Raw genomic sequence first — 26053 nt, 5'->3', positions numbered from 1 at the left:
GGGGAAACCTTTACCTTTACCTTTTTACCAGATCCATCTATCAGAGCTGGGTGTGAAATATAAGAATTGTAAATAACTAATTACCAGCCCAGGTTGTAGAGGGTCACCAAAAGATCCTTGTTCTATGGAAACTGAGGGATATCAGTTATGATGTTGCACAGTTTGCTAATTGAACTATGGCAGTGATCATTTTTGATTAAGACCTCAAGGCAACCTAATTGAGAAACATAATTTTTCATACTATCATTGTAGGGTCTTACTCAATATTGATCACCACCAAATCCAAAGCATCAATCCATATCAGCAGTCTAAGTGGTTTTCATCAATCCCCGTGTGATACCACACATCTAGGAAAGGAATCAGCAATCTTATGCCTTCCAGAGATAATCCCTGACCATTGCCCATGCTTGGTGATTTTGGGTGGGGGTAAGTAAAAATATCAAGTGTAGCATTACTCAGATGATCAATGGATCCGTGCAAATCACAACTCTTCAAATACAAGTACTTGGCATGTTTCCAGGAAAGGAAGAAACAATTGTAGCTAATTGGCTACAATTATGGTACCAAGTATCTGGCAAAATGCCAGTTCCCTACTTCTGATAGCTTCAGATGCATTGAACCAGAAGGGGGAAATTAATATTTTATTTCCCTGAAAATGAAAGAGAAGCCAAAAGATAGTAATCATCGGACGGTTGGGATTTCTATTTCTGACCAAGATCAACTACTTAGTATGTATACTTAACTCAGCAGTGTTTCCTGGTCAATACCACCCGTGTCCTGCTTTACTGGGCTGCAACCGCTGTGAGCAACAAAAGAGATCAGTTCTCCTTTCAATCAGGGCACAGCATATTGACATCATTGTGAAAATAATAATAATAATAACGAGTGCAAACGAGTGCAAAAAGTCAAGAACTGGACATCGCCTGGTAGTGATCAACTCCATGGATTTTGGCTCAAACATCTGATTAGTTTACATGGAAAAATGGCCCAACAATTCAATGAGATGCTGCAGAAAGGAAGTATCAGTGAATGGCTAACAACTGGAAGAACATACCTGATACAAAAGGATCCAGCAAAAGGAGCAGCACCAGGAAACTACAGGCCAATAACATGTCTGCCCACTATGTTTAAACTACTGACTGGCATCATAGCTGACAGAATTCAAGACTATCTTGAAGAAAAAAACATCTTGCCAGATGAACAGAAAGGCAACAAACGGAAAAGCAGGGGCACAAAAGACCAGTTATTGATTGACAAAATGATTCTGGAGAACTGTAAGAGCCGAAAAGCTAATCTTCACATGACGTGGATTGACTACAAAAAGGCCTTTGACTCACTCCCACACAGCTGGATCATCAAGTGCCTGGACGCCATCGGGATTAGTAAAAACGTTGGCACCTTCATTGAAAACATGATGGAGCACTGGAAAACTGAACTGTTTGTTGGAAATGAAAGTTATGGACTTGTCAACATCAGGAGAGGAATTTTCCAGGGAGACTCATTGTCCCCTTTGCTTTTCATTATTGCCATGATCCCTCTGTCAACAATCTTACAAAAAACAAATCTCGGCTACCAAACATCTAAGAATTCTCACAAAATTTCACATTTGATGTACATGGATGACCTGAAGCTATATGGGAAAACGGAAACTGAAATCCAATCTCTGACCAACACTGTCCGAATTTTTAGCACTGATATCAACATGGAGTTTGGTTTGGACAAATGTTCGACAGTGGCATTGAAGAAGGGAAAAATAATTGAAAGTGAGGGCATCAATATGCCCAATGGCCAAACAATAAGGTGTCACCAGCCAGAGGCCTATAAATATCTGGGCATATTACAGCTGGACAACATCAAGCACGAACATGTGAAAACTGTGGTCAGTAAAGAATACACACAAAGGGTCAGAAAAATTCTCAAAAGCAAGCTCAATGGAGGCAACACCATCAAGGCCATAAACACCTGGGCCATACCTGTCATAAGATATACTGCTGGCATTATAAACTGGACACAGATGGAACTGGACAATTTGGACAGAAAAACGAGAAAACTTATGACCATTCATCATTCACTGCACCCTCGCAGTGATGTTGACCGGCTGTATCTGCCTAGAAGATCAGGGGGCAGAGGACTCTTGCAAGTAAAACAAGCAGTCAAAGAAGAAGAACATGCCCTGGCAGAATATGTAAAACAAAGTGAAGAACCTGCTTTGATAGAAGTCAAAAATCAGAAACTCCTCAAAGCACAGCAGACAAAAAACCAGTACAAGAAAACCGCACTACAAACTAGAGCTGACAGCTGGCACAACAAAACACTGCATGGAAAGTTCCTTGACAAAATTGAAGGAAAAGCTGATAAAGAGAAGACCTGGCTCTGGCTCACGAATGGGACCCTGAAGAAGGAGACAGAAGTCCTGGTCCTTGCAGCCCAGGAGCAAGCCATCAGAACAAATGCAATCAAGGCCAAGATCGAAAAATCAGCTGATGACCCAAAGTGCAGACTGTGCAAGGAAACCGATGAAACCATTGATCATATCCTCAGCTGCTGTAAGAAAATTGCACAGACAGACTACAAACAGAGGCACAACTATGTGGCCCAAATGATTCATTGGAACCTATGCCTCAAGTATCACCTCCCTGCAGTTAAGAACTGGTGGGATCACAAACCTGCAAAGGTTGTGGAAAATGAACACGCAAAGATACTGTGGGACTTCCGAATCCAGACTGACAAAGTTCTGGAACACAACACACCAGACATCACAGTTGTGGAAAAGAACAAGGTTTGGATCATTGATGTTGCCATCCCAGGTGACAGTCGCATTGAAGAAAAACAACAGGAAAAACTCAGCCGCTATCAGGACCTCAAGATTGAACTTCAAAGACTCTGGCAGAAACCAGTGCAGGTGGTCCCGGTGGTGATGGGCACACTGGGTGCCGTGCCAAAAGATCTCAGCCGGCATTTGGAAACAATAGACATTGACAAAATTACGATCTGCCAACTGCAAAAGGCCACCTTACTGGGATCTGCACGCATCATCCGAAAATACATCACACAGTCCTAGACACTTGGGAAGTGTTCGACTTGTGATTTTGTGAAACGAAATCCAGCATATCTATCTTGTTTGCTGTGTCATACAATGTCGCTGTGTCAATTATTATTATTATTATTATTATTATTATTATTATTATTATTATTATTGTTATTATTATTTCTACCCCGCCACCATCTCCCCAAAGGAACTCAGGGCAGCCAATAAAATATAGCAAAGTATTTATCTAGGGATGGTGAATATAAAACAGTTATGGATGTGTAACTCAAGAGTATGCATGTGTAACTGTGATAGTGAATTCTAGCTTTGTTTTTTCCCCTCACATCTTATTATATCATGCCTTTTTGGAGTTACACTGATTTGATGTGTGATTTTCTTTTCTTGTAGAGATCTAATCTTTTCACTCTAAACCTTGGATTTTTTTCATCTCTTTCTAAAATTAAACCTGATTTTTCTTATCTGCAGAAACAAAGGACAGACTTTATTCCAAAGCAATCTGACCCTGCGCCTGTTGCTCCTTCGCCACCCCAGACACCAATTCCAGTTCCTCTTCCTCCCAGTATCCCAGCGCCTATCCCCATTCCTGTGCCAAAGGTACCTGGAGCCATCAGCCGCCAGAGCAGCACATCAAGTGACGGCGGGCGAGACGCACAGAGACAAAGGCCTCCCCCTGTAGATCGTGAGTCTCTCTATTGCATGGTTGTTTTGTTCAGAGAAGAAAACATATTGGTTAAAAACAGAGCTACTTACTTTTAACATGTTTTGGACACACATTAGGATTTGTCACCCTGGATGATTGGTATTTTGAAACATGGCATTCAGAGATATAGTATTCAGCCCTTTTTTTAAAGAGCCAGATCTCTAGTCCTTTTGATCTTAGACCAAGCCACCTTGAGATCTGTTGGCAATGTCTGATTAAAACAGGGGTGGGGATTTTGCAGCCGTCCAGCTGTTGTTCGATTCCATCTCCCAACATTCCCCATTAGCTAGAATGCCTAGGATCTGTAGGGGCCCCTGGTGGCACAGTGTGTTAAAGCGCTGAGCTGCTGAACTTGCGGACCAAAAGGTCCCAGGTTCAAATCCTGGGAGTGGAATGAGCGCCCGCTGTTAGCCCCAGCTCCTGCCAACCTAGCAGTTCGAAAACATGCAAATTTGAGTAGATCAATAGATACCGCTCCCGTGGGAAGGTAATGGCGCTCCATGCAGTCACGCCAGCCACATGACCTTGGAGGTGTCTATGGACAATGCCGGCTCTTTGGCTTAGAAATGGAGATGAGCACCAACCCCCAGAGTTGGTCATGACTGAACTTAACACCTTTACCTTTACCCTAGGATCTGCAATCCAACAACATGTGGAGCACCACACAATTTCCACTCTTGCTTTTAAAATTCCCCAGTTCTAAGGGAAATAGGCAAGGCTTCCAGTTCTCAGGAGGGGCAGCAAAAGGCTGTAGGGTGGTGGTAGATCAGATGTTTTGTATGTAGCATGTGCCAGGTTTAATCCCTAGTGTTCCTAGGTGAGGTGGAAAACACTGACCAAACTGGAAATACTGAACTAGACGGACTAATGATCTGAGTCAATATTCGACTTTGTGTGTTCTTGTTGTTCTGAACTTCATGCCACTAAAGAATTCAGTTGAAGTCCAGCCCCATCATTAAGCAGAGACAATTATCTAAAGCAAGAAATATAGTCACAAAAAGGCAGATAAATCTTCATTATCCATTTTTTAGTATAGTTTCAATTTTACTATCAAGGTGCAGGAGAGGTGCTTTATTGGATTTTCTGCTTCAGGTACCAAAATAATTTGGTTAGTTTTAGAGCCCAGAGCTTGAAATTAGCATGTTATGAATAATAAAAGCATTACCTGTACTAGACTGTGCTTTGGGGGGGGGGGGGAAATACAACAGACAGTTTCATAAATCTTGTAGAAGCAATCCATCTTTTTTCTTTCTTAGGAAGGAAATCTCAGATGGAGGAAGTCCAGGATGAACTCATTCACCGGCTCACCATAGGACGGAGTGCTGCCCAAAAGAAATTCCATGTGCCACGCTCCAATGCCCAAGTAATCAACGTCAGCTATGAGTCCTCACCAGAAGATGTGAAAATGTGGCTACAGGCCAAAGGATTCAACCCAGTGTGAGTCCAGAAGAGCATCCTTTTCCCTTGAGACATCACATAAAATGGTGGGAATGATAGCTCCCCAAGACCAAGCAGCAGAACCCTGAGCTCTGAATCCAAGGTTTTTTATGAGAATTATGAGTGGGATGCTTACTTGACTTCTGCCTTCCATGCCCCCTTAATGCACTGGGTGTCAAAGGTGGTAGAAATGCTGCCCAAAGTGGGTCCTTCCTGTGCTGACTCTTGTCTTAAAGAGTATTTAGGCCAAATGCTCAGTGGTAGTAAGTAAGATAAGGCATGTGTCATTGGACAAAAGCAGGAAGGCCTGGGGAGGTATGAGTCATTTCCTGGCTTTCTATCCATCATGTCATGCTAGACCACCTGCCCCACTTCACCAATTAGCACATTTTTTATTTTTCAAAAATATTATTGTAAAAACATTGTTGTTCTTATATTGATGCCAATCATACAGGACTGTCAACAGCCTCGGAGTTTTGACTGGTGCTCAGCTGTTCTCTCTCAACAAAGATGAATTAAAATCAGTGTGCCCTGAAGGAGCCCGGGTCTACAGCCAAATTACTGTTCAGAAAGCTGCACTGGAGGTATGGACGGACCCTTTCCCCCTCTTAATACAATCCACCAGCTTTACCTGTAGAAATTGGCTGTTGCACTTTCTACCAGGGATGGAAGATTTTGCAAGTAATGAGTTAGAAGTAACATCCACAGGTACATCTGCTCATATTACTTTTTGTATTAGGGCAAAATAAAGTTACGTTCATGTAATTAGAACTTTTTCAACATTGCAACCTATAATGGCTGTGGGTTGTTTTTCAAAGATGTGGCAAATAATGGGAATTAATTACATTTTAAAAATAACTTTCCATTTAGGCGATAAATGGGTTTTAGTGAAACTGCTATCCCAGAACATAATGCAGTGCAAGTGTGAGTGCACTCTTGGAATTATCTGCTTTTCTACCTGCATTTAGGTGTAATACTAAACCCTAGTTTAGTACAAGTCTAAGCAAGCCTACACCTTCAGCTGGAAATTGCTCCTGTGTTTACCTCATCCCAAGCCCCTTACCAATTATAGCAGTTGGGTTACCTACTTTTTTTCTAGCTTACAATCCTCACTTTATGCACTTTCATTGGACTAGTTCACTTTTATGAGCTTGCTCAGGTTTTTAACTACCTGTGTTACTTTTGATGTGTTTTTATTATGTTTTATATGGATTTGTTTTTACTTGGATGTTTTTTTTTACAATGATTGTAACCACCTGGGCTTGGCCCCATGTAAGCCGCTCAGAGTCCCTTCGGGGAGATGGAGGTGGGGTATAAAAATAAAGTTGTTGTTGATATTATTATTATTATTATTATTATTATTATTATTATTATTATTAAACCTCAGACTTACAGTCTAATGCAATCCAAAGGTCCGATGTTGCTCTCTAGCCTTCCACAGTTGCCCATTTCTGCTTTAGTATTTTGTCCAGTGTCAGATACATGACAAGATGAAGCTAATCCAAAACAGAAATGAAACCTTCTCAAACTTCGTAGGAGCATGTTGGAAGAAAGGAAGAAGAGCCCATGTTCAGCTCAAAGCTTGTGCAGCCCTTTGTTGCTATATGCTTCCAAGTCGACTCTGACTTGAAGCATTCTTCTTATAGGATTTTCTTGGCAAGATGTATTCAAAGGAGCTTGGCCATCACTTTTCAAACATTGGTTAGCATTCTGTTAGTGACATACATAGGTGTTAAATCCATTTATCCCTGCATATATCTTCTTTTTTTTTGGGGGGGGGGGGGTGTCATTGTGGAGGTTGGTGTTCTCTTCTACCTTCTACAAATGAGCAAAGCCCCATCAACTCTTTGCTTAGCCATTGCAACTCATGCCTATTAACATTCAGTGGTTGGTGGATATCAAGTTGGACCTTATCAGAGAAGTATTGTGCTATCTTCCTTTAGTCAGATGAAGACTGATGATGAAATCCCGCAACAACTCCAGAGGACTCTGGTGGATCTCAACTTCCTATATGATCAATCTGCTGCTAGCTTTGGAAAGATAGCTAAATGCTTCGATGTTTTCCCTGCCTGTTCTCCATAAACCATTGAATGGACATGTGAGAAGAGGCCTTCCATGGTTAAACAACAAATCTGAGGAAAAGAGTTTGAGAGGAGATATATAGCACCGTTCCTCTAGCAGAAGGGTCACACTGCATTGTTTCATCCAGGAGCATGGATATAGCATTGAGTATTTTGTGTATAAAATAATTTTGCATTTGGACATAAAATATCTGCTTGTGCAGAAGACAGCATTGGATCACACTCCTGTCCTTTTTCTGATTTCACAGGCTACCAGTGGAAGTTCTGAATTGCAAGAAATCATGAGGAGACGGCAAGAGAAACTCAGCGCAGCCGCAACAGACTCAGGAGTAGAGTCCTTTGATGAGAGCAGTGGTCATTAAATGTCTTTTCTATGTTTTGTTATTGTTTTAAGAGTGTGTGTGAGAGAGTGATCCCATTGTTCTTGGCATTATTCCATCGCACTATGTTTTAGGAAGCCATGAAAGGGAAATGTCTGACTGGTTGTCGTTATTTATGTAGATACAAATTGATGCCATAAAGAAAGCATGCAGTTGAGATGTAAAAGGCAGGGAGGGTGAGGCAGGGCTACCTCTGCCCCATTCTTCCCCCTTAATTTAAAAGTATATTTAAGGCAGAATTATCCAGGAGTCTTAATCCAGTCCTCCTGAGGCTGGTGTGTGAAAACAATCATTTCATGATTATTATTTTTTCTTTTGAGTGGGCAAGAGAAATCCCACTACTGCTTTTGAGCCATTCACAGACACTGAGCTGGCCGGTTAAAAACATGCTGAAGTCTTCAGTCTGGTTGTGAACACAAAGGACATGTGGAATCTATCCAAAGTAGTCCCATGGATTTGAAAGGGGAATTTTGCATAATGCTTAACCCTCTGCCTTTGGGAATCCAAAGGAGTTCACTGTGACCAGGGCTCCTTGTCATTCCTTCCACCAGCATGGTCCATATTGAGGACCTCTTTCCAGTGAATGGGGCGGTGAATTCACTCTGGCTTTGTGTGAGAACTTGAAATGAGCTATCCAAAGTGATGAACTGATTTGAGTGATATAGCTCAGTGCTAAGGAAACCTCTTTTCATCTTGAAACTGAAACCTGAAGTTGGTTCACTATCCTGCTTTACATGGAAGGGCCAGAAACGGCTACACTTTCTCTCCTTTCCCATTTTTCAGCACTTAGGGCCCATCTACTTGGATCAAATCAATCGACTTGGGAGTGAATGGACTCCAAAGCATCCACATGGCGCATGGAGTCCATTAAACATAATATGGCCTTCTCCCACTTCAAAAAAAATCATGGGATGCTCCAGAGCTTCTCTGCGCTTTCCAGACTTATTTAAAAGTTCCTAATTGCCAAGAGGCTCCGTGGTTTTGATATCATCCACAGCCCTGCTCTTAACATAAGCACAGACTAATTTCTTTGGACAGTATCATGAAATGATTTCTTAGTAGAAATGTAGATAGCAAAATAATTTATTCTGAATTCCAATTTTATTGCTGTTCCACTGAGAATAAGCACAAATCCATAAAGCCACCAAACATTGAAGCAATAGCACAAATGTCAGTTTTTAAAAGGAGGGAGAAATCGGACCTTCTTTTGGGGATATCCATGTGGTTATTCACAGTATTATTTCTTACAAATATTGTCTTTTGTTTTCTGTTGGTTTTCTGCTTTAACTTCACCGGTCAAAAGGAAAGAGTAGCCCGATTTTTGCAGGTGCAGACAGGAATGGTGTTATAAGTGTTTAAAAATATTTGAGAGAATAATTAAACCTTAAATCTTTTAAACTATGGCCAAGCCAAGCATAGAAAAAAAAATAACCCAATAAGCATATTTATCTTTTGGACTCATGATGATTTCTTATTTTCTCCACACAAAATGTTCTATTCTGTCATTTGTATATAAAGGCATCAAAACCCCATCATGTCGTTTAGGATAAATTAATCATCTAGTTTTATTAATTTTCATGGTGCCTTTTTTTCACACAACTCGGCCGATAGTCTGCAATAAACACTATTTGATGTATATGACATGGCTTGCTTTATCTGTCATGATAAAAGCAGGGAGAATCACAATAGAAGTGAAGGGTTTTTCTTTTGTCCCAAAAGGATTGTGCAGTTGGTAAATTATTTGTCTCTGTCTTTCTCGGAAGATGTAGGAAAATTAGCTTTACTTCTACCATCATGTTCAGCAAGGGAAGTCAGGTTGCTAACATGAAGACAGTTATAGGAGAGAAATGTTCTAGGTAACGTATGTTGACAATTTGAAACATATCCGGAGAAGGGCAACCAAAATGGTGAAAGGTTTGAAGGCCAAGCCCTTTCAGGAACAGCTTAAGAAGCTGGGTTTGTTTAGCCTCGAGAAGGTTAAGAGGGGGCATGATAGCCTTGTTTAAATATTGGAAAGGAGGACACATTGTGGAGGGAGCAAGAGATGGATTCACACTACAAGAAAAGTTATTCTACTTTTAACATTAGAAAAAGAGATTTCTGTATGGTACAAGGTTGGACTAGGTGACCCTTGGGGATCTCTTCCAACTTTATATTCCAAGCATGTAAATCATCAGGTCTCAGTGGTAGATTACCAAATACCAGAGCTCTTAATGAACTCACATTTGAAATGATGACTTTTATTTTAAAAAATCCAAAACACATGAACCTAAGGTCAGCCTCTATACTAGAAGACTGAGCCAATGTAACACTGTTTTTAAAAAGTGGATCCAGGAAATTGCAGGCAACTTACCTTGATGTCTGTTCTAAGTAAACCAGTAGAATTCATCAGTTAAGGTATGAACCATATAGGATAGCGGATGGCAACTGAACTGGAGTCAGGAACAAGTCATATACATCCCCCCCCCTTCCAATGAAGTACATGCCCCACAGCATGCAGTCCTGTTGCCATTTTTAAAGGGTTGGCAGAGAAAACAAAGATACTTGGGGGTAATATAAGCTTCTTGTAGGGGTATTTATGATGTTTTCATATGTTTAGGGAGCTTTTGTATGGCTTGAGAGCAAAAATCCCTCAAAAATTGCGCTGATTTTTTAAAACAAAAAATGAGAGTTGGAAGACTGATCAGGGGTTTTCGGGTGCCACAAAAGTGGGAGCCAGAGATCGCATGCACCTTGTGGGACACATTATGCCTACTTTGATATAACATGGCAAGCTCTTCTGAAAAGGTATCCATATGATTTCGGCAAAGGTAAGTCCCTTTTTTTTTTTAAAGTAACAATGATATTTCAAAAGCTTTTGACAAAGTTCTTTACTAAAGGCTGGAAACAGTGAAAGTTCTTCACTTGTGGACTGGAACTGGTGAAAGAACAAGGGAGGCCTCTTACAGTACTTTTCAACTTGTTTCTAGCCAACAAGGATTTAGAGATAAGTAGCAAGGCAGCAAAGTTCTCTGACTACACCCAGTTGTTTAGAGCAGTGTTTCTCAAACTTGCTTCACCAGGTTTTTTGGACTTTGGCTTCCATAAATCCCAGCCAGCTTACCAGCTGTTAGAAACAGTGGGAGCTAAAGTCCAAAACATCTGGAGGAGCACAGATTGGGGTGAAAGGGGGGATATATACACAGAAAAGATCAGATCATGAAAAGTGATCACATTAGGGCTGAGAGTCCCAGAAGACTCCAATGGATCTTGGTGTTGTTCTAATCATCTTGCATTTGGCTCTGGTGACACAGGAAATACTTTTCCAATTTTCCCTACTTGTCATGAAGCACAGAAAGCCCATGCAGAATAGCTTTAGCAGTTTTTAACTAGATTAAGCATTTGGCCTGTTCTGTCAAGACATTTTAAGTAAGTCCATTATAACTGTATCATTTCAACGTTCAAATGCAAGCATGTTCTAATCTCTTTTGCCTTACATGTAAGTTTTCCATTCCCAAGGAACTTTTGAGATAAAACTCTGAGATACAATCTTCCATTGCCATGTATATATCTCCTTCAATGTTTGGATTATCTCTTGCAGAATGAATTCTTAATCTCTGGCATAGGAGGTTTCTGTGATGAGTATTCAGTGGAGATCTGAGTTAATCAACAAGCTAAATATTCTGACAATTAAGCATCTGTCAAATTGCGAGTGCTGATGTAGTGCAATTATGTAGAGGATGGGCTAGAGGGGTTTTCTGCAGTTCAAAACTTCCACTTACTCATCTCCCTGTCCCCCTCCAAAATTTACATTCCAGCATTTTGTCAGAGCTTCTGAAAATGATAAAGATACAAAATGTTGGCATCCTACTAAGGGAGGAAGGTGCCAATTTGATCATCTTGCTATTCAACAACATGTAATTCGATGGAAGACCATCCAAGAATACATAGTGCTGTGGCTATATTTCAGAGTAAGGAAATCACAAACTCTCCATAAGTATTCCTTGTCTAAGAAAACTGTATGAAATTCATGGGGTCATCATAAGTCAACAGGTGACTTGAAGTCACATACACACACACAAAAAAAAAACACGGCCTTGTAAGTAACTATACAATGACCCCCCAGAAATGAAATATCCAGCAGACATTTTGCTTTGATCAGTGTTATTTTTGTTGTTCATGTTCATACAGCTCTCTGGTCCCCCAAATTCAGATTCTATACTCTACAACCTCAAATAAGCTACGCCTAACACAGATTACTACACATTGTTGCAAAACTCAGAACAGCTCCAACAGAACAAAATCAACACAATTGTTGGTGTTTTCCCCCCATCTTCACCTTTTCAAAAATTGCAAAACAAAGCAAACCAATAGTGTTTATACAGCCATCTGGTACAGCTCAAACTGATGAATGTTCTTTGGGTTTGGTCCATTAAACAACAAAGATATTTGACACTAAAGAACATGGTTGGTGCCTTGAGTAGAGCTAAGTGCCTGAACGATTGTTCCCCTAGACCTTCCCTAGGACAAGTTTTTTTTTCTATTTGGGTTCTGTATATGTATATTTGTGAAGGGAGGAGGAGAAAAAAGACTGCAGTTCAGATAAGGATTCTCTTTTAAAGCATTTCTTAACTGCAACAAAGCATGAGCAAATCCCTGAATTCAAGATGATGGATTGCTATTCTGATGGGAACTTGGTTACATTGTTTTGTTTCAGCATCTCACATGCCTAAGAGGCTAAACATGTAACCAAGTAGCAGAATAGTGCAAGGAGGTGCATGGCTCAGAAAAGCACACGTGAGACACCATCCTACATCATGGCACACAAATAGTTGGCAAAGACAACATGGCATCTTAATTCATGTCAAGTGCACATATATTATTGGCTGCAAAACATCATATCCACATGCATTTGTGGCCTGAATTTATCATTTTGTTCCTTTGAAGCCTGAAAGCACATCCTTTCCACAATAAACTCAGCATTTGTTTTGTTGGCAATAGGTCAGCATATGGGTCGCAGCAGTTCATACTGGTTTACTTAGAGGCATGTTAGAGGCTTGTTGGTCCACGGGAGAAAATTGTACTGTTGTATACATCTGGAAAAACATGCAAACCTCCTTTTCCCCAAGTAAGAGGAGGACATCATTCTAAAAACAGAACTTAAATAAAATCTGGTATCCTGATGTTCAAATGCTGAGTTATGCCTGTCTATAATCCATTAAGAAGGATTGATGTTTTTGTAAATACACACAGGATGTGCACTTTAAGATCTAAATACTATTGTTAGTCTTGACTAAAGTAGAACCATTGAATCAATGGAATTTACCCATATGTTGAGTCACCATTCAATAATCGATTCAACATGTTTACTCTAGATATGATTTACAGGATTTTAAACAAAGCCTCCTAATTAAACCAAGCAAGCTATATCTCCCTGCTTTAAGCAGCTTCTTATTCTGGATTCAATCCCATGAAAATTCCTGCTTCTGGCTCATACATTAAGTAAGTTTGGCATCTGAGACACTCCTTTACGATTCAGACTGAACTCCAAGTGGATTAACCAGCCCACTCTCCTTAGACCTACCAGGATCTATCATGCCTCCTAAAGCAGCCAAATAAATTGTCCCTCCCCAGTCCACCCAAGTCAAGGTCCCTATTACCCCAGAGTTATGTTCACACAAGTCCTGCAATCATTTCTTCACATTGTTAGTGGAAAGAAAAATACAATAAAAACATTTTATGACAAAGAGTCCTCTTCATGATCAACCCACTGTCCCTTCTCTGTTGCTTTCTCTCTCAAGTAACCTGACCCAAGGTTTAGATGCTTGGATAATGACTGAAATGCCACCATCTGATGGGAGATTTCAAAGCAATAAAAAGTTCTTTAAAACAAATCCCTCTTGTACTTATTTTAAGGATGTTTGCATTGGCAAAAATGTATTTCAACAGCACCTTTTTCTGGGGTGAGATCTTGGGAGACTGCAAACAGTTGGCATCTGGGCTACCCTAATTTCTCCTCCCCAAAAGATGCTTGATACAGTTGCCTCCTTTCTTCCAAATCCAGCTGGGTAGTGTAAGGGGGGATTTTTGTACTGTCTTAATACAATACAAAAAAGTGCACTAACAGATATTAAAATCAGTCTTAAACCCCACTCCAAAGCTAGAATTTTATCTCTGAGCTAGAAAGGTGTTTGTGTCTTACTCATGCAGAAGTTCTCTGATCAGAAAAATGGACATTTGAGTCTGATACTGAACATCCACATTCAGTTCAAAGTCACAAAAGCAGACTTGCACACGTGACACCATTATAAATGTATATTTGCTTGTGTATTCAGTGCATGTGTGCTGTTTTGGTACATTTGTGCAATGCTGCTACTGAACACAAACGTTTTGTATGGTACAATTAGTGTGTAAGGCTGCATATGGAGACCTATGGTATTCTGCTGTGGTGTGAGATCCTGGCTATTGGATGAAAAACTAGAGTTTCCAACTGATCCTTCCCAGCTTGGACAGGCTTTAGTATGGAAGGTTCAAAATAATTCATTCCATTACACATTGATTCATTGCATTTCCCTCTGAACTGAACATAGGGTAGTTCATGGGGCTGTCTACCTTTCCATTTTATCCTCACAACAATCTTATCAGGTCATTTGACCTGAGATAAGGGCTCACTGAGAAGGATTGTGGCTCAGTGGAAATCTAAACCCAGAATTGGTTCAGAACTCTATGCACTAGACCACATTGCCACTCTCATAGAACAGCTACCACCTTGTTTTGTTTTGGTTTTTTTTCCTACTGAGCAGAAATGTGGTGTTCCTGCTTTCCCTTCAGCTTGCTCCATCTTGTTTTCTGTCTGGTGAGTTCCACTTCCTTTGGAAATTTGCAGTGAAATTGGAGAAAATCAAACTGAGGACAGAAGGACTCCCAAAATGCAATCAATTGTGCATTGACAGCATTCAAATGTCACCATCTAAGGACATGTCTAATTCCTACAGAAACCGGATACAGAAACAACCAAAAAAGCAGCATTGTAAGTTACATGAACTTTTTTCCAGAAGAAAACACTTGGCAGTGAATTGACAATGACACACAAACCCACATTGCTGGTCAAACAAGTAGTCATTTGAATCCTCTTATAGCATTCTAAAAGGAATTCCCATTTTGGGAGCTTTTTTCAGACTCAACAGCATGAAGCTGGGTGCTCTCTACAACTTGCTTCTCCTCTTCCCTCTACAAAACACTGACCAACTTCGTCCCCGTCCCCACCAAATAAAACAACCACAAGATAAATACAATAAAAAACATAAAACAAAAGGGGGAAAGTATAGAAATATAGACAGCAGCTAAAGTTGGTTCAGACAACACAATCAGTACAATGATGATACTCATTGCAGAAATTGCCTTATTCAACAGCACGTTGTGTCCATCAGTACTTCCACTCCAAATCCAGGTGTGCAATCTTGTTTTTCCTTCACCCAGTCAATATGGCATCTCTGTGCTGAAGATTTTAACTTCATGAGTTGTATAATCCTCAATTGAAGATTTCCAAAGATTTCTAAGATTGTTGTGGTCAAAATCTTCAAATGCTGAATCTGAAGTTAGGAGTCGACGTCTGGTACGATTTTCTCTTTTGGAGAATCCTGATCCTATTGATATTCCATGCCTCTTAGTATTAAATGGCAGTAAGATAGTAATATCACCATTGCTCATCTTCCCTGCCCAACTTAGGGACTCTTCTCATCCTCCACCGGATGTGAATGAGGTATTATTATCCAATGCTACTACTGCCTGCTTTTAATTTACACACACCTCACTGGAGGTACATGGATAAAGTTTATTGTTGTTCAGATATTGCACATTCTGTAACCTTTAAGCCCAACCTGCATATTAAAAATAATAATAAAGCATTCGAAACTGGAGAACAACAGAAAAACCTTTCCCAAGTGCTGTATGGTTGTGCACATTATGACATGGTTCCATGTTAATGTTGCTGTGCTGAATTTGGTCCAGTATTACTAACTTTAAAAAATCAAAAGTCCAGAAAATTAAAGAGTCCAAACAAGACACTGCAGGTTCCTTAAGGCTATGTGTCTTCCCAGAGCTTCTGGATGTAAAATGTCACCTTTCTGCATCTGTCCGTGTTCTGCAGAACTGCTGTCACCCGTGGCAAACCAGAAGGGAATTAACAAAACAAAATGAGAGAGAGAGAGAGAAAAGAGTATTAAAATCTGAAGCAGGGGAAAATAGAGGCATTTCATTTTTTAGCCTGTAAAAGAGAAAGCAAACTAGTACATAATGGGTATCCCCTTAATTGGAAAACTGAAAACAGCACTTTTGGCACAGGAAATGGTATTTTCTACACAACAATGATATACTCCTGTGAAGAAATATTATTTCATGTCCAAAAAAATGCTGTCTTCTATACAAAATATCCGTGTGTGATTTTTGTGCAGAATGCTTCCAATTATAGTATTTTCAGCACAGGAAACAGATTTTTTTTCTGGCAAGAGCAGTTGCAGCTGCTGGGAAATGGGAATTTGGGGAGTTTCAGATGTCAAAAATCAGCACTTGATGAGATAGGTAACAGATTCAAGTGTCCTACTTGCTATTGGTACCTAAAAGGCTCTTCTGTTTCCTTTCCCTTTTTTTCTGTTGATATTCTCCCTTATTTAATCATCAGAATATATTGTTACAATTAGTAATGGTGAACCTCCACAGGCCTCTGGCAGCATGGACAATGGCGAGTGACTGTAAGAGCAGTCGTCTAAATCCAAAGTTTGGGAAAGTCACTTTTTCAGACTCCTCTCAGAATCCTCACCCAGCAAGGGAATACTAGTCCAAAAAGCAACCTTCTTGAGCTCTGTCCAAAATATCTGGAGGATACTGAACTTAAAGGGTTAAATTAACTGGCCCTGACCTACCTGCATACATATGGAAAAGTACTGTTTCTACATAAGGGAGGTAGAAATGCAAAAGGGTAGGATCAAAATCCAACCTTGCAATCTCTTATCATGTACCCAATGGCAAGAAAGCTCTACTATAGCTTCCAGTCAGCAGCCCTGACGCAGCATCCCAATTTTCTCAACACAGGTATATCCATGTAGCTAGAACACAGTGAGATAAGTGTAGCTATGTAGCAGTTTATAAAGGTCTTGGTGGAGCTTGGCTCCCTGCTCCATCCTTTTCTGGCAGAAAAAAGGCAAACTTCCTATTCTGAAAAGTTCCGAAATTGGAATTCAATTTTAAAATTGCAAGGTCCCCTATGTTGTTTAACATCAGAACATCTAATCATTTCTGGTTCAGGATTTGGTAGAGGGAGCTTAGCATTGTGGATGAGCCTGCACAGCCTTTGGAAAATTCCGTGGAGAGAACACTGGCCCCAGGAGTCACTGAAGTTGTTCACCCCTGCAACACTGGGCAAGAGCCAAATTCCTGCCGTCACATGCTAGCTGGATCAGATTACCTGGCTAGGAAACACATTAAAATCAATAAAAACCTCAGCATTAATATTTATGGCAGCAGCCTGCTCCTTTATGAGCATGTGCTCTGAACAACTGCTTCACGCTGGCCAAGGGAGACTTTCCTAACTTACCACCCATGACTTGGAATTACGACTTGCTGACATTCTCGTATATGACGTCGCTGATGCAGAACTGCTTCTTCTTCTTTAACCACATTAATTGCACACACTGGTGAATAAAAATGAATTGTTCCTGTGAAAAGAGAAGAACAGCAGAAAAAGATAATATATCATTTCCAAGAGAAAACTCAGCTTCTTGGACTTAGTCACCCAAATCCAGTACATCTGTTTTATGTCCTCTGGTTTTTTTAAGCGCACTTGTCTTCATCTGGTCAGTTTGAACAATTTATTTTCCTGGGCTATAGCTCTCTCAATCCCGCCAACCAGTAGGACTGGGGGACACAATGGCTGGGGAATATTTGGGGAGCTGAAGTCTCTCTGAACAAGTCATTTTTCCTAAGTCCCAATCCTTACATTTGCACTAGCTTTCCTGGAACTGTTAAAGCCAAAACAGTTATCCACTTCTTGGAGAAGGGTAGGATATAAGCCATTTACAAAGATAAATGGCCTCTGTAGTCCAAGGGTAGTAAGAATGATTCTTCTTGTTGTTGCTGCTGTTGCTGTTGCTGCTGTTGTTGTTGTTGATGATGATGATGTTCAGAATTATCTCTTGAATGTAACTTTGCAATTACAGTACAGTAGAGTCTCACTTATCCAAGCCTCGCTTATCCAAGCTTCTGGATAATCCAAGCCATTTCTGTAGTCAATGTTTTCAATATATCGTGATATTTTGGTGCTAAATTTGTAAATACAGTAATTACAACATAACATTACTATGTATTGAACTATATGTACTTTTTCTGTCAAATTTGTTGTATAACATGATGTTTGGGTGCTTCATTTGTAAAATCATAACCTAATTTGATGTTTAATAGGCTTTTCCTTAATCCCTTCTTATTATCCAACATATTCGCTTATCCAAGCTTCTGCTGGCCCGTTTAGCTTGGATAAGTGAGACTCTACTGTACTTAGATCTATAGATGAACTGTAAAGATGTGTAACAAGACACCAGCAAGAGTTTCTCAATGCACATCAAAAGGTATTAATGCACATTGGCACACCTTAGTCAGTGTCCAGATGCACATGGGCCCCAATATGCATTGGTTCTGTTGTGCAATGGTAACTGTGTTGACTCCCTACATAGTAATGGAACCCTGGCTGAATATGGGAACTGCAAAATTGCTCAATTCTGTTTCCTGTAGATATTAGTCCACTTAACAAGACACAAGTCCCTGGCTATTGTTGGTGCCAATGAAGACTTACAAAGTCTTCTAAAATTTATGTTCAGGTTATTTGAAGAAAAACACTTTCCCATACTAATCAGTCCACATTTTAAGATCTTCTGGGGAGAGTCTGCTCTCTTTCCTGCTGCCCTACTGTTAAATTTAGTGGGATCCGAGAGGAAGGCCTTCTTAATGTTCATTCCCAAGCTGTGGAACTTTCTTCCCAGAGAGGTTAGAGTAGCAGCCTCCTATCTTTTTACAAGCACATAGAAATCGTTTTATTGCAACAGGTCTTTGAGAATTAGGTCTGGTATAATGTGCTGGACTTTAGTTTGTATCACTGGTTTCAAATTGTATAATGGTTCTATTACTTTTTAAACTTTTGCATTCTTTCTAGCCTGAGGAAATGTGGTGCGGTCACTACTTAGAATCATAGAATCATAAAACAGTAGAGTTGGAAGAGACCTCATGGGCCATCCAGTCCAACCCCACGCTAAGAAGCAGGAAATTGCATTCAAAGCACCCCCGACAGATGGCCATCCAGCCTCTGCTTAAAAGCCTCCAAAGAAGGAGCCTCCACCACAGTCCGGGGCAGAGAGTTCCACTGCCGAACAGCTCTCACAGTCAGGAAGTTCTTCCTGATGTTCAGGTGGAATCTCCTTTTCTGTAGTTTGAAGTCATTGTTCCACGTCCTAGTCTGCAGGGCAGCAGAAACAAGCTTGCTCCCTCCTCCCTATGATACTCCCTTCACGTATTTGTACATGGCTATCATGTCTCCTCTCAGCCTTCTCTTCTGCAGGCTAAACATGCCCAGCTCTTTAAGCCTCTCCTCATAGGGCTTGTTCTCCAGACCCTTAATCATTTTAGTCGCCCTTGAGGTGGAGTGGAATGGCAGTCGCCATTTTTTAAGAAACCTCTCTGTAGATATACTGTGGTGGGCATTTTTAAAGGGGCTTACTGTAAACGCTGGTCTTTCCCTATTAAAAATGGCCACTGCAATCTCTCTACTGAGTGACCAGTAGCAATCCGTTATTAAAAATACCCTCATCATTCTGCTCCACTTCAAACACCCCTAATGGTGAGCACACAGCATCCTTCAGCTACCTCCTCCACCTGCCCCTCCATGTTGCTGCTCAATGCTACTCAGGCTGGAAAAATGGTGAGGAAGAATGGTTTTTCTCTGGTTTGCAAAAGGAAGCGGTAATAGGGTAGGAGGTTCTCAACTCTGCCGCTTATCACTGCTTTTTCACTGGGTTTCTGTTTCAGCACAGACTCATGTAAAAGTTGACACAGGTTTTCTGAGTTGCGTTTTTGTCAAAAATTGTCAACTTATACACAAGTATATACAGCATATCTTTACTATGTTTACATTTTGTTGGCAGCTTTGCTTGTCTCTTTTCTCAGAATTTATTTATGTATTTATTTACAGCATTTATATTCCGCCCTTCTCACCCCGAAGGGGACTCACATTACACATATAGGCAAACATTCAATGCCTTTTAACATAGAACAAAGACAAACAAATATAGGCTCCGAGCGGCCTCGAACTCATGACCTCCTGGTCAGAGTGATTCATTGCAGCTGGCTTGCTCTTCCGCCTGCACCACAGACCGGGCCCTAAACTGTAAATGCTCCACTGCCTAAGCTGTATTTGTAAATGCCTAACCTGTATTTGTAAATGTTCCACTGAAGTTTTAAGTTAGTGCAATACTAAAAATTTAACAACAATGAAAATTTCATTGTGGGGGCAGAATTATTGTTTGGTTGGGACACTCAAATGGTTCGTAGTAAGGCCTCAAATGTTTTGGAAGCAATTTCTTCAACCGATGGCTACACCGCTGATTTGGCTAGAAGGCACATTAAAACAACAAAAGTGTAGTTCAAAAGTTGTGAGAGAAGCACCTCATTTACATCTCTGTTCTGCTTGAGATTTCAGGATTGTGATGAGGGTTGCTGAAGTAGCTTAACAATGTTTCAACCTTTCGGTGTTCCATATCATTATCTCATGGTTTTGGCTGATTAATATGTTTTTATTTATGGAAAGTTTAAAATAGGTATTTTTATTATACTTTCTCAGAACTTCTGACACATGGTTGGAAAGGCTGTTTTTCAGCCTTGTAACATAATTCAGACACTAGACTTGTTTGAGTCTTAAAAACTATTTGTTTAAAATGCAAGATTCAGACTGACTGCTTCTAACCACACTCAACAACATTTGCTTCTGTTTCACCCAGAAGATCTGGAAGCAATGTGGTGCTGAGCCTAAACAATTAATTTTCCATTCCATGAGGAAATGTGAAACCAGGTGAAGGGTAAATGCAATGTGGTTTCAGGTTTTCTACTGAAACATTCACAAAGCTCTCAGGAAAGGGAACTCCTTCTATCCTGCTCCTGAAGAGGCACTGACATCTAGCGGCCAAGAACTAGGAAGGACATCTTCGCAGGGACTCACTGTTGGAAATGAAGGAATTGTCAGGAAGATAAAGATGCCAAAGAGTTTGTCATTGAAAATAAGCATTATAGGGCCACATTCAACCAGGCAATTCAATAAAGAGGTACATAGATGACTGTTGGCATCTCAATAGCTTTGTTGGTATGTGCGCTCATGTAATTTCTGACTTATGATGACCTCAAGGCAAACCTATCATGGGTTTGGTGGGGCTGAGAGTGTGGGGCTGTGGTGTTGTGTACCTTCAAGTCATTTTAGACGTATGGCTACCTTAAGGTGAACTTATCACAAGGTTTTTAGGAGGTGAGAATGTGCAACTTCACCCAAGTTTATGGCTAAGTGGAGAGTCAAACTCCACTCCCCAGAGTTGTATTTAATTGCTCAAACTACTATATCAGTGGTTCTCAATCTGTGGGTCCCCAGGTGTTTTGGCCTACAAATCCCAGAAACCCCAGCCAGTTTACCAGATGTTGGGATTTCTGGGAGTTGAAACCCAAAACATCTGGGGACCCACAGGTTGAGAACCACTGCACTATACCATGATGGCTCTCAGCAAATGTGGGGAGAGAGTTTATTAACACTTTCTCTCCATGGGAGAACCTCAACTTCCACAGCTGTCAGCAGAATATGTCTGTCATTCTATGACACATAATTTGTCCAGCACATACATAAGGCACTAACAGGAGGCCAGCCAATATGAGCTGCACCCTTCCAAAAATACAACTCCCCCATCCACCCAGTCAGTTTCAGAAAATGTGAAAACCAGCAAACCTCCTAAATGTACAAATGCTACAGCACTTTGTATGACATCCTGTCTTTCTCCTGAATGGAGTCCAAAATTAATCACAACAAGAATTCAAACAAACTACAATGTATGATTCAATTTTATCAGCAGGGTTAGGTGGTCAACTTTCATGAGTGTTTTAGCTGTGCATTCCCTGCAAGGCAGGGGGTTGGACTAGATGATCTCTTACATTGCTAGGGTTCTTTGATTGTATGAGAGTGCAAGCCAAGATCACCACCCATGCGTAATACCCCAGAGGTAAAGCATATATAATACAGAGCACAATATGAAGCTGTGATGAGATCAGTAGTTAGTCGAGCCAAATGGTTCCAGCTGACGCAAGCAGGTGGATCAAACCGCATGCTTGCAAGGACCGAGCCAACTAGCTCTTGCTTCAAAGAACTTGGCAATAGGCCTTCATTCCAATGAGGGGGTGGGGGAAAAGTTTACATCTGTTCCATACACTCTATGAAAATATAATGCATATTTTGTTTTTCTTCTAATCATAGTGTTTGGGAATTCTTGGCCAAGATTTTTTTTCTTTTCCTCTCTGAGTTTGCACTACACACAGACACAATGCCTTCACCAATGATTAAAACGCATTTCTGGCTCCACACACAAGCTTCCATCCAGCCTTGGCAAGCCATGTATCATATCCTGCTCTTGTGTATTAAACACTGGCATGCATTTGGGTCATCCTTTAATCCGGATCCAGTTTGCCGAAGCATTACAAAACCCCGCTGCTGCTCTCCCTCTCTCCCCCACCCCTCTCTCAGCGGCTGTGCGTATTTGTGTGAGTTTGTGGGGAGGTAGTGAGGCTTTGCCAATGAAACATAGGGACAGGCCAGCTGGCACCCAGCAGGACTTCAGAAACAACACAGAAGTTGGGCGTCTCTGTGATATGAGCACTTTGGAGAAAAACTAATTGAGTGCTCCTGAAGAAACAAGTGCAAGGAAGAGATAAGCACCTTACCTGGTGGTACTCTAATCTGGCACAGAGGGGGGCTCAGCACATTGGCTTGCAGAAAGAATGAAGGGTGGGGCATTTCACTGTCACTGAACTGCACCCCTGAACCTGCAGATGGTTGTAGTAGTGGTGGTGGGTTTGCATGCACTCACGTGATTGTTTTGGAGAGAGCCATTTATATCTTAAACGTAATAATTAGCAAGTCAGGGAAAATACTACCCTTTAACCCTTCATGCTGGAGGGTTTATATATAAAGGTGGGTCAGGGGAGGCATTCATTTCAAGTGGTTGTTCCACTTTACCTGTTGTTTGTATAGATCAGACCAAAGCTGGAGAATGGAATGGAAGAACAAGTGAACTGCATTCCTTCCCATTGTCCTTCTGTCATAACGTATAAGGGTGAAATGCCCATGCTCTGATGCATAAACAACTGGGTCATCTCACTTGCTCACATGTTGGGCAATCTCCAAGCCTCCACTCCTGTGCCCCCGTCAGCACAGCCAGAGACTGTATGACCAGAGACGATGTTTAGCAGCACATGGACAAAATTAGGTAGACAAATACGAAAGAAGCTCAGAATATGAGTGTAAAATGAGATTGGGGGATCTAAAGAAGTGAACAACAACAATTACATTTTCTATTTAATTATGCATTTGGTGATGTTAATCATTTGCAAAATGCAACTATTCTACACAAGGATTGCATAGCAGGTTTAGTGCCTACTGCCATCTGCAGATATTTATATTCTACATCCCCAATGGAGGATCTTGCCCATATTTTTCTAAGTGTGTCTGATGCCAGCTAAGGCATTGTTATATTTTCTCGAGCTTTTTCATTGTCAGCACATTCCTTTTATGTCGCTTCAAATTTGCTTGGCTTTTCCTCATTTCTGCTGATAGCTTTTATACTGCTATTTTATATTGTGGCACTTTGATGTGCCTTCTCACAAAATTAAATGAGTTTTATTGACACTTTCAACTTTTCACAAGCCCTCCTTGAAGGGAGGAATGGAAATCACAGCAGATATCAGTGCAGTCAAATTCTGGGAAATGAATAGAACTGGAAGTCATACCTCTGTCTGGACCATGGACATCCGATAAGACCGCATGTCGGACACCAGCCCCAGTATATCTACAAACTCGTGATCACGAATGTGCTGTAAGAGGCGGTCCAGTGCTATAAAAGTCCCCGTCCGTCCCACACCGGCACTGCAAAACACACACTGCGTTACACACTAAGGTTTTTTTTTAGTGAGGGTAGTGAGAATGTGCTTTATTTTGATGCATCACTATTCTGGGATATAGAATTAAATTTGAAAAATAATCCATCATAATCAGTTGTATTTTCATTTGGTGTTGGAATCATGTGTTTGTAGCACATATTCCTCTCTACCTCCATCAACCCTTTCATCGCTGGGAAGACGGGGAGAAGACTTCTAACCAAACTAGTATTATTCTAGGAGGCATATTGCACAACACTTTCAGATCGACTTTGAAAAAGTCCCAAATTTCCTTGGCAACTGACTGGAAGTAACAGGAAGTTTCACAAAATGGTGGGAGCACAAATACAAGATGATGCCTCTCCCTGAGCAATGCACAAAAGTTGACTACACCAGCAGTTTAAACTAACTTCAGCACTGGCTCAGTTGAGCAACGTCCTTTACAGAAAGTAGCGGGCTAAGTTATGGCTATGTTATGGTTTTGGATTTCCTTGTGAGTCTAACTGCAGAGTCCATCTTGATAACATGGGATGATAGACTATCAAGACATATGCAGAGATGCTTGCGAACAGTGAACTGATAATCAGTTTCACAGGAAAATAAATTCAGCACCTGGGATATCACCTATAAAATGCGTCATACTCATTACCGCTTCCAGTAGCTTCTTTGAAATCCAGTACAAAGTGATTACTGTCTCTGGTCAAGTGACTTTCAAGATGGAAGGCCGGTTGCACACGACTTGAACTTTCTCACTCTAATATGTCCTCCAGTTTGTTTTCATGCAAAAGACAGAATTGTATTACCAACACTGGCTGGATCTACACTAGCCTATATCTCAGGATCTGATCCCAGATTATCCACATATCCCAGGTTGTCTGGCAGTGTAGACTCATATAATCCTGTTCAAAGCTGATAATCCTGGATCAAATCCTAGGATATAAGGCAGTGTAGATCCAGCCTCAATTAGTTATATGGAAGCTAAGAAAACATCATTTTATTGGTTTTCCTGACAACTCCAAAGGGGGAAATTAAAGATTTACCTGCAGTGTATGACCATGGGACCTTTACTTTTTGTTGCCTGCTGTCTGACCATCTGCACAAACTGCAAGATGCTTTCTGCTGCATTCGTGGGAGGGACCCCATGGTCAGGCCAAGCTGTGTAATTAAAATGCATCACATCCTGTACCTCATCTGCCTAAAAGGAAAGAGAAACAGATTTGTTACACATTTGTCTGTGTGTGTGTGTGTGTGTGTGTGTGTGTGGCCACCTATGCAAGTCAACAAAGTTTTAAAGATACCTGTGGGGACTTTCATTCTTGAAAAGTTATAAGGGTCATCATAAATCAAAATTGACTCAAAAACACATAACAATGAAAAGCAAGCACACACTCTCTTCTCACCCTGATCTCTTTTAAAAGCTACTTCAAGGAACCTAACAAAACTATCAGGAAACTTTGAAAGTTGAATGGTGTGTGTGTGTGGAGGGGGAAAGAGATGGAATCATTTTTTTTAATTGTTAAATTTACAAGTGGTTTAAAGTTTGGATTCAGAGTTTGTTAAGCCCATTTCAAGGCCATCCCCATTCCCATTAACTTACATAGCTGATTCTGAAGTTCCTAAAAACCCAATCCGATTGCTGTTCTTCAGACAACATCTCCACTGTGATATCTCCATAAGACACCGGTTCTTCTGTGAAAGGCCAATAGTGATCACATTTTACCTGGAAGGGAGGACAAAAGAGAAGCAAAGGTTCCTATAGAGTCAAGATCTTTTCTTGGATTCTTTTCATGCCTAGCCATGCGAAAATAAATATAAGGGTAAAGGTAAAGGTTTTCCCCTGACGTTAAGTCCAATTGTGACCAACTCTGGGGGCTGTTGCTCATCTCCATTTCTAAGCCGAAGAGCCGGCATTGTCTGTAGACACCTCCAAGGTCATGTGGCCGGCATGACTGCATGGAGCACTGTTACCTTCCCGCCGGAGTGGTACCTATTGATCTACTCACATTTGCATGTTTCCAAACTGCTAGGTTGGCAGGAGCTGGGCTAATGGTATTTGAACCTGGCACCTTTTGGTCTGCAAGTTCAGCAGCTCAGTGCTTTAATGCACTGTGCCACCAGGGGCCTGAAAATAAATATACAGAGCTCCAAAATAAACCAAAAGAAACATTTTTTGCACACCCAGGGAAGTTCTGTTTAAAGACAACTT

The 26053-nt window shown here is 40.8% G+C and overlaps 2 protein-coding genes across 6 annotated transcripts in view; one reads left to right on the top strand and one right to left on the bottom strand.

Annotated features, from left to right (window-relative positions):
- The window catches only part of eps8 (EGFR pathway substrate 8, signaling adaptor), a 158252-nt gene extending 148969 nt beyond the window's left edge, over nucleotides 1-9283 (top strand). For both annotated transcript variants that reach the window (XM_008118629.2, XM_008118628.2), the window contains exons 18-21: nucleotides 3515-3728; nucleotides 5006-5186; nucleotides 5641-5770; nucleotides 7516-9283. In XM_008118629.2, the coding sequence (XP_008116836.2) occupies nucleotides 3515-3728; nucleotides 5006-5186; nucleotides 5641-5770; nucleotides 7516-7629 (639 nt within the window). In that variant the 3' untranslated portion in view covers nucleotides 7630-9283. The remainder of the gene's footprint in view (nucleotides 1-3514; nucleotides 3729-5005; nucleotides 5187-5640; nucleotides 5771-7515) is intronic.
- Nucleotides 9284-11773: 2490 nt separating this feature from the next.
- ptpro (protein tyrosine phosphatase receptor type O) overlaps nucleotides 11774-26053 on the bottom strand; it is a 132571-nt gene continuing 118291 nt past the window's right edge. For 3 of the 4 annotated variants that reach the window (XM_008118630.2, XM_062983132.1, XM_016996575.2), the window contains 5 exons: nucleotides 25445-25567; nucleotides 24888-25042; nucleotides 23701-23836; nucleotides 17219-17339; nucleotides 11774-15780 (listed from right to left, as the gene is read on the bottom strand). In XM_008118630.2, the coding sequence (XP_008116837.2) occupies nucleotides 17235-17339; nucleotides 23701-23836; nucleotides 24888-25042; nucleotides 25445-25567 (519 nt within the window). In that variant the 3' untranslated portion in view covers nucleotides 11774-15780; nucleotides 17219-17234. The remainder of the gene's footprint in view (nucleotides 15781-17218; nucleotides 17340-23700; nucleotides 23837-24887; nucleotides 25043-25444; nucleotides 25568-26053) is intronic. The other variant, XM_008118631.2, reaches the window with a different exon arrangement.

The sequence above is a fragment of the Anolis carolinensis genome, chromosome 5, assembly GCF_035594765.1.
Source record: "Anolis carolinensis isolate JA03-04 chromosome 5, rAnoCar3.1.pri, whole genome shotgun sequence".
NCBI lineage: Eukaryota > Metazoa > Chordata > Lepidosauria > Squamata > Dactyloidae > Anolis > Anolis carolinensis.
Note: the sequence above shows the minus strand (reverse complement) of the source record. Positions and strands in the feature narration are given on the sequence as shown.